Source organism: Rhynchophorus ferrugineus, unplaced genomic scaffold (assembly GCF_030347505.1).
Source record: "Rhynchophorus ferrugineus isolate W39M unplaced genomic scaffold, kcgeb_rfMv2 rfM8, whole genome shotgun sequence".
Taxonomy (NCBI): Eukaryota; Metazoa; Arthropoda; class Insecta; order Coleoptera; family Curculionidae; genus Rhynchophorus; species Rhynchophorus ferrugineus.
The window spans coordinates 16387682-16399823 of NW_027472587.1; the positions used below are offsets into that span (position 1 = coordinate 16387682).

General features: G+C 32.1%; 2 protein-coding genes across 6 annotated transcripts in view; one reads left to right on the forward strand and one right to left on the reverse strand.

Moving 5' to 3' along the window:
* Positions 1-12142, forward strand: part of LOC143201276 (beta-hexosaminidase subunit beta) — a 149745-nt gene that overhangs the window by 96981 nt on the left and 40622 nt on the right. Inside the window, exons 1-2 of one of the 3 annotated variants that reach the window (XM_076412230.1) lie at positions 7002-7125; positions 7181-7201. The exons of the other annotated variants lie outside the window; for them this stretch is intronic. The gene's annotated coding sequence lies outside the window, so the exon portion shown is untranslated. Of the gene's footprint in view, positions 1-7001; positions 7126-7180; positions 7202-12142 lie in introns of those variants that run through there. 3 annotated transcript variants of the gene reach the window in all.
* Positions 1-12142, reverse strand: part of sha (shavenoid) — a 120878-nt gene that overhangs the window by 94456 nt on the left and 14280 nt on the right. For all 3 annotated transcript variants that reach the window (XR_013006921.1, XM_076412219.1, XM_076412220.1), the window contains exon 2: positions 4517-4678. Coding sequence is in view for 2 of the 3 variants with exons in the window: in XM_076412219.1 (XP_076268334.1) it covers positions 4517-4640 (124 nt within the window). In the remaining variant the exon portion in view is untranslated. The remainder of the gene's footprint in view (positions 1-4516; positions 4679-12142) is intronic.

Sequence of the window (12142 nt, forward strand, 5' to 3'; positions counted from 1 at the left end):
GCGGACGAAATGAGCATCGGCTGGTGAAAAACGTTTTACTAGTCGTTTGGCATCAGATCCTGCAAAACGTGCATTAACGACCGCCGGTATTTTCGCATAAATTTAGTGTCTATTAGGAGACTGTTAATTAAATGATATTTTACGTTTTTACGGCTATTAGCATAGTCCGGTGTTTATTTCTTGCGGAGCGCGTGTATGTGCAGGCCTGCAGCGTGGTATTTATCGTCCGCGGCGTCCAGTTTTTGTCGATCGCTCGCTGTTTAGAATCCTCGTCATATTTATATGTTCTTTTGGTCTATATAATGTCGTTTAACAAGCCAGAACGTTTGTAAACAGTATACAGTTTCAAGCAGTTTCAATATAGATTAACAAAACGAAATATTTATCTCTTGTAAATTAGATATATTGCTTGTTTTTTAGACAAAAATTGTGTTGCTACAAAGGCTCTAGTGAATATTATATCATACGGCATGAAACTGATAATGAACTTTAATAACCAAGTAAACAAAAGCTGTCTAGTATCTTCGTATATATGTACAACGCGGGGCAAAAGTCCCGCTACCATTTTGATTGCCTATAACTATGTTCAAAGGAAAGATAAGTAAGTAACAATTTTTGGACGAATTGAATTTAGCACGGGAACATTTTCAAATCAGTTCTCAAAATTCGCCTTAAACTGCGTGTAGAAATGTGTAAGTGGGAACCACGTCTCCGAATTGATGTTTCTGGAGACTCTGCAACACTATCGCGCACCAGAGCCACATTTTCAGCGTTACGAGACGTCCGTTGTCTTCCAGAACGAGGCCTGTCTGCTGTCGTACCGTACTGTCGAAAATTCGCATGTAAACGATAAATTGTGGTTTTGTGAGGCACTGGACGATTAGGATATTTTTGACGCAATTTCCGCTGAGTGGCAATAATGGCACGATTATTTTGACGTATATTTATTCACAATAAAATTTGGACGTCTACACAATACAATGGTTAAAGCGAAACTGAGCAAAATAGTAGCGGGACTTTTGCCCCATCTATTATAAACATGTGTGTATATAAATAGATTTATTTTCAAATAAAATACATGTTGTTTAATGAAACCTAGTAAAATTAGATAAATAACTTGGTCCCCATATGGTAATATGGCAAATATGTTGTTATTTAGAATACACAAACGTCCAGTCGAGACATCAGCCCACATATTCCTCCCTAAATGGCACCTGACAGATCACGTCTTGTCCGCCGATACAGTTCCATAAACTAAAACGGCGCTGACCATAACTCGAGACCATTACAGAGATTTCCACACACCAGGATTTAAAGTGTGCAAGGCGCGGCCTACAACCAAACAACACCCAGCAGAATAACGCGGCACAGTTATTCGGCATTTTATAATTTAGAGGTTAGGATTGATCTAGGTGATATCGTCGCGCTTAAATCGCCGGCAATTTGCTTATTGTTTCTTGATTCTCTCGACCAATTTGGTTGCAATAATGAGCTAGATCATGCGAAATTGATAGAATAGAATAAATCCAATTATATTTCAATTCCTGATAGCGAAAAGTTTGTTTCCATTATGGGATAGATGTTTTCTCATTGTTAATTGATAATTCTATTAGTATTTACTAGTGACCACAATTTATTAATTTAATTATGTCTCTCTGTAACTTGTTTTCACAGTATTTTTAATATAAGATCAGAAATATATTTAATATATAACATTAATTAACATAATAAATGTCTGTGTACTAAAATATGTGCAAACTACCTCAAAGGCTAACACTCACTAACCTTTTTTAAATTGCATTTAATTAAAAGTAATATATTACTACACCACTGTATCATAAGTAAGATTATTTTCAGAACTATAACAACTTCAGTTGTCATGTGTCATTCATGTCACAGTGTTGCCGCATTAACTTTTTTTAACGTGCACAGATTTGGAGCTATTAAGTTGAATTTTTCAATCTTTCATCCATTTGTAGATTTTGTTGGCTGCCACTTGTACTTTTTCTACTGTCCTAGGCAGAGATATGTCGTTTACCATAATAATTGTGTCGTCAGCGTCAATTTGGTTGCAATAATGAGCTAGATCATGCAAAATTGATAGAATAGTATAAATCCAATTATATTTCAATTTCTGATAGCGAGAAGTGTGTTTCCATTATGGGAATGATGTTTTCTCATTGTTAATTGATAATTCTATTAGTATTTACTAGCGACCACAATTTATTAATTTAATTATGTCTCTCTGTAACTTGTTTTCACAGTATTTTTAATATAAGATCAGAAATATATTTGATATATAAGATTAATTAAAATAATAAATGTCTGTGTATTAAAACATATTAAAATATATGCAAACTACCTCAAAGGCTAACACTCACTAACCTTTTTTAAATTGCATTTAATTAAAAGTAATATATTACTACACCACTGTATCATAAGTAAGATTATTTTCAGAACTATAACAACTTCAGTTGTCATGTGTCATTCATGTCACAGTGTTGCCGCATTAACTTTTTTTAACGTGCACAGATTTGGAGCTATTCAGTTGAATTTTTCAATTTTTCGTCCATTTGTAGATTTTGTTGGCTGCCACTTGTACTTTGTCTACTGTCCTAGGCAGTGATATGTCGTTTATCATAATAGTTGTGTCGTCAGCGTCAATTTGGTTGCAATAATGAGCTAAATCATGCAAAATTGATAGAATAGAATAAATCCAATTCTGTTTCAATTTCTGATAGCGAGAAGTTTGTTTCCATTATGGGAATGATGTTTTCTCAATGTTAGTTGATAATTCTATTAGTATTTACTAGTGACCACAATTTATTAATTTAATTATGTCTCTCTGTAACTTGTTTTCACAGTATTTTTAATATAAGATCAGAAATATATTTAATATATAACATTAATTAATATAATAAATGTCTGTGTACTAAAATATGTGCAAACTACCTCAAAGGCTAACACTCACTAACCTTTTTAAATTGCATTTAATTAAAAGTAATATATTACTATACCACTGTATCATAAGTAAGATTATTTTCAGAACTATAACAACTTCAGTTGTCATGTGTCATTCATGTCACAGTGTTGCCGCATTAACTTTTTTTTAACGTGCACAGATTTGGAGCTATTAAGTTGAATTTTTCAATATTTCTTCCATTTGTAGATTTTATTGGCTGTCACTTGTACTTTTTCTACTGTCCTAGGCAGAGATAAGTCGTTTACCATAATAATTGTGTCGTCAGCGTCAATTTGGTTGCAATAATGAGCTAGATCATGCAAAATTGATAGAATAGAATAAATCCAATTATATTTCAATTTCTGATAGCGAGAAGTTTGTTTCCATTATGGGAATGATGTTTTCTCATTGTTAATTGATAATTCTATTAGTATTTACTAGCGACCACAATTTATTAATTTAATTATGTTTCTCTCAAAATTCTGTAGACTAATATAAAAATATGTTACTAAAACTTGTTTTCACAGTATTTTTAATATAAGATTAGAAATATATTTGATATACATGTAAATGTACTAAAATAATAAATGTCTGTCTATTAAAACATATTGAAATATATGCAAGCTACCTCAAAGGCTAACACTCACTAACCTTTTTAAATTGCATTTAATTAAAAGTAATACATTACTATACCACTGAATCATAAGTAAGATTATTTTCAGAACTATAACAACTTCAGATCATCAAAAAAAATTATACATGGTCTTTCTTTATTTTTACTAGCGTTGGGTACTATCGACTGAAAATAGTCGAAACAGTTGACAGCCAAGAAACTAGCCACTGAAAATAGTAATCACTATTTTCAGTAAAATATACGGTTCGGTTGTTTTTGTTTTCGTTGTGTCAGACGAAGTTGTACGAACCCTTTCTTGTATAAATTGTGAGAGAGCAAAGGACAGAAATAATTGCTTTGGAACATTTAATTTTATATGTACTTATATATTCCTACAGTAGTGTAAGCGAGAGGGAGATGTACATATTCCTTCACGTACTATAAAACAGAAAAGGAATAAAATAATTACTGAATATTATTAACACTAAATTTATAATTTCATTTTAGACGTTCTGTGGATCTGTAAAAAGGAATGGAATTTTTCTATAGAATAGGATACCCATACAAAGGTTTTGTCGTACTATAATAAATATTGACAATATAATAGAACTTAAACAATACCTATAACTAAAGATGCTCATCATCAAAATGTATTACGTCAGCATGTCCAGTGTTGCCGCAATAACTTTTTATTGTAACCTCTAATTATTATAACTAATATTTTGCAGAATTTTGTGGACATTTGACAACAGTGTCGACAAGTACTAACACGAATCAGATTTTATACTGATTCGGTTACATGTTCCGACGCATCAGACAGCACTCTTTCACCTTTTAAATGAATTTTTCATTTGGCAGTATATAAGAGATTATAAATATATGATGTGAATTGGCTGTTTTATTGGAAGGACTATGGTAAAGATACATTAATTTTTCCATACCAGGTATTGGGGAGAATATATCTCCATCTATGTGACGGGTAACTTGCATTGGGGGGGTAGACTGTACCATTGTTATCAGCGTCACAAGCCATGACGCCCTACATAAAACTAGCGCTATTTCCATGTAGAATTTCCAGCTCGACAACTCTGTACCATATCTTCCTGTAACAAAAACAGAATGTTAGCCTTTATACACGCTGAATAACTCAATAATTCTAAATAAACAACTGTTTTTATGTAGAAAAATATCAAAACCCTCGAATTTCATTTTCATCAATATATATCGCTCATCAAAATACATCTAATACCACACAATATTGTTATACTTTTAAATTTTTGTTAATTTACATATTTTTGATTGTTGTTAAATACTTCTTCCTGTTTGTTTTCATCAGCTAAATGGTAGATACATTAAAAATGTTTATATTGTTAAAACGTTCCCAACAATATGAATGAAAAAAATTATATTATCTTATTTTATTATATAAGCGTTTGCTTTTAAAGAAAATGGGTGCTGTAACTTTTTCCCATACATTTTATTGTTATTTTACGTTTTATTTCATCAAGTATATTACGCAAACGTCACAAATTTCCCTTTTGTTCAAATATTAACACTTCGGCTTTATGTTTATCATTGGCAAAAAACATGAGAGATCGACTATTAAGGTTGCTAATATGATGGAGATGATAATAACATATTATTTTTGAATAGTTTTAATTTACACTATATAAAATCACTTAAATTTTGGTCTGGTATTATTTTTGGTATCAAAAAGGTTGCAAGACCGAAGAAAAAATTATCTGGAAGAAACTCTACAAACTTAAAAGTTTTGATTTTGAACAAAAAACAATCAAACCTTTCGACCTGGCCTACTAGTCAATGATCAACGAACCAGGACGGCCTATTGGAAAAATTCAGAATCAAAAACGTTTAGACATGACATTTATATAATAAAATCCGAAATATGTGTAACTAATTAACGTCAATTTCAATGTATATAACAGTGGAATGAGGTTAATAATTCTCACTGCGTTCTAAATGATACAGATAGGCTTGACGCGTGTATTAAACTGTAAAAGCGTTATTGCAAAATCGAAACGGACTGGCAAATTTATAATTTAGTTATAACTAATGTCTTGTTAGCTGGTCGCGAGATGATTTATCGCCTGGTAAGGGCCGTATTGACCGTTGTAAGACTCCATGGATAGCTCCCGCAGTTTTATAATGACCGCCCGTCGATCACTTGCAAAAAAACGAAGAATTGAGGTTAAGTTTGATCGTTTTTTGTTATACTTATAATATTAGTTCCATGGGTTAATTTTGAATAATGAGCAGTTGTAATGAGAACTTGGCAACATCCATAGTAACCAAAAAAATGGCTTTATACGAATTGAGAGGCAGATAATCTCGATGCGATATGGCGAACAGCCGCATATCCTCGTTCATAAGTAGATATGATTTAGACATTAAGTAGATATGTTAAATATGTAACAACGTTGACCTAAGAAACTCCTCGATAATAATTTCCGCCCACCATATTTCGGTAATGTCAGAGTGCAACTAAGAACAGAATAAAATTGAAGAAAATGTGGAACTTGGCAACAGCGTTAACATAATAAATCCCTCAATAATAATTTCCAGCCCTTATATCTCACTAATGCCAGAGTACAACTAAAAATTGAAGAAAATAAGAAACAATTTGCAATTTGACAGAAAAATTAGCAAAAGAATCCCAGTATTATTTTACAATCCCGTATCTTGATAATGCCAGGGTACAACTGAAAAACAGAAGAAAATAGGAAAAAATGTGTAACTTGGCAACGTCTAACCGTGTTGACGTAAAACTCCCTCAGTATTAACTTATAGCCCCTTTATCTCGTTAATGCCAGAGTACAACTAAAAAATATAAGAAAATAGGAAAAAACATGCAACTTGACAACAAAGGTGATAAAAGAAATCCTTCAATATCAGTCTGCAGCCCCCATATCTCAGTAAAACCAGTGGGCAACTAAAAAACAGAAGAAAGTTGGAAAAAATGTGCAACTTGGCAACGTCCACGGTTATAAAAAAACCGCTTAATTAAAATATTGTTAAAATTTCATCATATTAATTTACTACGAATTAAAAGGAAGATATCGTCGATGCAGAATGACCGATCCACCGCACAGCCCCTCTCGTAAGCGCATTAAACGTGAACGTAAATACGTAACGGCGTTGCCTCGACCGCAGGCAGCCGAGAGCGAGCAAGAGCAAGGCCGCCTGCGACGGCGCCCGACCGCGAACGCATCCGACAGAACCGGTACCGTCGCGAAGCAGGCTCGTAAACATAAACAAAAGCCGTCGTCATAGATAGTCCCGACCAAAACCGTAATTACTGTTAAACAAAGATATCAAAAACAAGTGACAGACGTCACGGCGCTCGTTTGCCATCTGTTATCAGTTCTCGGAGACCGTTACGAAATATTCGCGAGATCGATGCGTATGGTTAGGAGGAGAAAAAAAGCCGGACACGCATACTCTATTAAAGGTCGGTAAACGAGGAATAAAAATTCCGCTCGGACGCTGGAAAATCGCCACCATTACCGATCTGCGCCGATAACATTAACCGGTAATGTAAATTACACGATAATCAGTCGAAAACTAATTCGATTTTTTATCGGTAGATGTCGGACGTGTCTGGATCAGTAAGTACAGCAATTTCTCGATATTACCAAGGCTTTCAGAGTCCTTATTCGAGTATTTTAATATATATAATTAGGTTGTCGGTGAACGAATGCCAATTTGTGTGTATAAAGTTGAGGTAATTTCATTAAATTGAGGATTAATTGTAGGTCCTGTGTCTTGGTCGTAAACAGGTGGGTCTCGAGGAAAATTAATTCAAGCTAGTGGTCGAAATTCAATCAGGATCTGTTAAGTTTATCAAGTTTCTTACATAATAGAGGAAAGAAAATAATTTAACTAATAACCTAAACTTGTTCTAACGGTATTTACAAAATAAGATCGAAAATATATTTGACGTATAATATTAACTAAAGTAATATACCTCTGTATATTAGAACATATTAAAATATATGCAAACTATCTCAAGAACTAACAGAATATAATATTTTAAAATTACATTTAATTAAAATAAAGTATCAATAAGTTTAAATAACTATACCACCGAACATTATAACAAATGTATCATAAATAAGATTATTTCAGAACTATAATAACAACTTTAGAGCATCAAGTATAAGTATATATAATCTTTCTGTTACTTTTACGTAAATTACAATAAAGGACACAATCAGGTAATTTATTTTTTACAATTTAGAAATGTATATTAAAATAATGTGTTTACAATCATTATATTAACTATTGATTTTTCAAAATGTGGGTCTATAAAATAAATGTCAAATTCTGGAGGTTCCAAACCAACCCCCTGAAAAACCAGGCCATCATTTTCCATAAGTAGCGTTACGCACTGCGCCATGGCCGGATAACGACACGTATCTAGATCACTTCGACCGACGGTTCGGTTGGCATTCCCAATTCCAGAAAGGTTCGGGGATAGCAAATCTGTTATCTTCTCTGATTTGCTCCTGTAGCAGACTTCCCACCTTCATCAAATGCTTATTTTACAAGATGTTAGTTCGATCCGTACTCCTCTACGGATCTAATATCTACATGTTAAGTTTGTTACACCCAACCAGGTGGAACGGCTTCAAGTTTTCCAAAACACGCTCCTCTGGAGAAAAATGAAATTATGATAATTGACCGAGAGAGTGAATAGAGGATGCGTCAAAAGATCAATTTTCTCCTACAATACAATCAGACAGCAGCTTCAGAAAAATTATGATTATTGTTTTCCCACTATATATCAACTTGTCGCTTATTCCTTGGGAAGCCAAACGACTTCCACTACGAATTTCACTGATTTCTTGTAGCACTAGTAATGTTTTAAGTAGCTTTTATGAGTCACACACCCAAAATGTCTTGCAATAAAGGCAGTTTTTCAACCAGAAACATCGTTATCCTGTCTGGATTATAGTAAAATTATTTGTGACTGTCCCCTGAGTATTCGTCTGCTAGTTTGCCTTTGATAATCTCCTAAACTGCACTATTTTTACTAAATTTCTAAACTATTGAATGGTTTTCCAATGAACAGTATTGGAATTAATTGTAATAATAGTAAATATGTAATTAAAATACAAATACATATTTGGTATTTGGAAATCAAATTCTTCTTTATATTCCTTCTTTTATATTCTGTAGTTAGTATTTCAAAGTTAGTATTCAGTCCAAATTGGCCTAAGCCATAAAAAACTGTCTGGGACATCAGGTAATATATCCCTGTCCCACAATATGGAACTCTCTATAAATGACTTATTTGATAAATTGGCCATAGAACTAAAATACTTGTAGGAATTCATTGAATTATTAAATTAATATTGAACTGAAATATTGCTACTGCTTTGGATCGACATTCATGGCAAATATTGTGGCAATGTAGGCTTCTGCCTACTTAAAGGTCTGTAAGAACGAAATTAGACCGGTTACAGGATTTCAGTTTCATGCATTTTACTGTTATTGTACCACAACTTAAAGGGAGCTCAGAAAGAAGATTTTTAAACTGTCACCTTAAATAAATGGAGCCATATTGGCGTCATGCTACTGCCTCAGTTACAAAATGCGTTTGTTACCGCAAAGCGTCACAACAGATGAGAAGAAAGGAATTCAAAAGCTTGCATTTCATTACAAAAAACATGAAATAATGTCTGGGGCTAACAAAAGTGACGGTACTGGCATGGAAGATGATGATTTATTGTTTTTGCGAACAGTAACAGTGATCAACCATAGATATAAAAATGGAGTTAGAGTTAATCCACTTCCCGACCGACAAAGGCATCAAGTTTACCATCCTTGAACGCTATTCAAATATAAAAAATCTGTTCATACAATATAAGGCAAGTTTGTGTTCATCAGGACATCAGAGAGATTGTTTTCTTTAGCAAGTTTTATTCGCTGTCCAACAAGAGAACATTTAAAATTCTAGTGTTCGTGGAAGGAAGTTCTTCTGTTACTGACTAATAGGCTGGATGGGATTAGTTCTATTCTATTTACATAACCTAACACCTGACTGTATGTTGTAATTTGTATTTCAATTAAAGCAAATCATGTATTTTGCCCAGCTCTGTATATCGTGCGCAGTAATTAAATTAATCGAATCATAAATATATTATTGTTCCCCATTTAATACAAACGAAAGTGCTGATCACTTTTTCCAAGTAATCTCACATAAAATCCTATTAATTCGCGTACTCGAAAAAAAAACGACAACTTAAAGAACAAGAACAGCAAGCAATATATCCGTTTAATTAGCTTGGCGAGCGTTAATTACAAACCGCAAAAGAAAGAGGGACATTCCGACCAGAAAATCATCGAGAACTATGTCTCAAATTTCACGGTATAATTGATAATGGCCAGGGTACGATCGGAAAAAATTAATTAGCCGTTCGAAATGATACGATAACGTTAATTTACCAGAGTAAGTTCGATTCGAAGTCCATCGAGCGAAAATTGCAGGTCTGCAAACAGAAGAACCGTTTTAAATTTGGGACCACCATTAGACACGAATGTTTATTATGTGTTATTGGTTTTTATTGTCGAGGTTAAATGATTCTGGATCTTATATCACCGACTGAATAAGCAGTTAACGTTAACAGTTACCAGCGAAAAAACCTATTGTAAATAAATAGAGTTTTTTTATGCCAATATGAAGTAATAAATGTTATTATGCCTGTCGTCTTCTAACAACTCTGACCTGGAATTTTTTGTGGTTATAGTAATTAGAATTGTCAATTTCCTACGGTTTCTTGCAACCAACTAGCACAGAAAGTTGCAATAATAATTCAAACCCAAACGTTTAAAGTATTTTAGATCACATTACAAATCAAATAAATCCTCAACAATTTATTTTAACATAAGATGAAGTAGCACTGGTCCCAAGGACGTAAAATGTTACTACTACTGTCTAATGATTCCTCAGAAGTGATCTCGTTAAAATTAAAAGACTACCTTTGGGTTACTCCTGATAATAAAATACATCCTGTCTATTAGTGTGACTGACTAAATCTGTGATATCTCCCCTGTTATATTTTCCCCCTTTTAGACCTTTCCCATCTCATCTAAGCATCTGGAAACTTAATTGATCAACTGCTAAGGTCTCTGAATGTCCTTTAAGGCTTTGAGCTGCGTTATCGACCAATAAGTCTTGCCATTCATTCACGTCGAACTGACGTTTATAACGTTTGATAATGTTATGGTAAAATAGTTATATAACAAAAGTTTTAAAAACCTAATATAGTATTATCAATTCCCGAAATATAAAAGACAACTCTTCTATACATCAACAGCATTATCTAAAACAGATTACAAAATAATAGCCATATCATCATCAGCATCATCATGCCTTATTAGTTGTAAGTTTAAGAAAAAATATGTTAGGACTTCATTTATTGTACGACAATTTTTTTATATATATATTTAAATATATATATATATATATATATATATATATATATATATATATATATGTATAATCCAGAAAACTCCTCACAAGAATTTAGAAATAATTGTCAACAATACCAAGGAAATAAAAATAAAATAGAAATTAATCGATAAATCTTAATTTAATTAATTAGTTGAATTTGATGCTAATAGGCAAATACTAATTATGGCTGATGTTGATTAAGGCCCCACAAGCAACGAGAAAATAAATTGTATGCCCTAGTTACTTCTATTACTATGGGCTGATGTCCCTATATTAGATGTTATGGGTTATATTCTCGATAAAGGAAGTAATATTTCAAAATAGAGTTTACTATCTGTAAATAAATATTTTATATTATTTTATATATTATTTTTTATTTATTTAATATTTTATAATATATTTAAAATGTGTTGTTTCATTATTTTAAATAATCACTATTTTTTACGTCCATACTTACGTGCATAATTATAAATTACTAATTAATAAAATAGTTACTAATTAATAAAGTAGCTAAATTAATATTGTAAATAGATAAATAGGTTTAGGTAGGTATTAAGCTAAATATGTGTATGTAGTAGAATATACAATACATATAGTAGGTAGGTTAAATAAATAAGGTTTTTGTTTATTTTTATCTTGTTATTACAACGACTATTATGTATATATTTTGTTTTAAATAAAATACTTTTAATAACTTATATAAATAAGGTAATAAACGTGCTATTGAAACTTTTCGTTTTCCGAAAGCGTTTCCCTCGATTTCCACCTCTTCCCATCAGCAGGCAATGTGATTTGGTTCCAATGTGACCACCTCGGAAGTGCACTCTTTCGAATATATATATATATATATATATATATATATATATATATATATATATATATATATATATATATATATATATATATACAGCCGAAACACAAAGCCGAAACACAATTTATATATATACAGCCGAACAAAGAAACTCATAGAACATTAGAAACTAATTAATTTTATTCAAAAGCAAATTCAATTAAATTTATTATTAAACAATATCATTTAGTTATAATTTAAAAATTTACGAATTATATTTTTAAAGTTACAAGAACATTC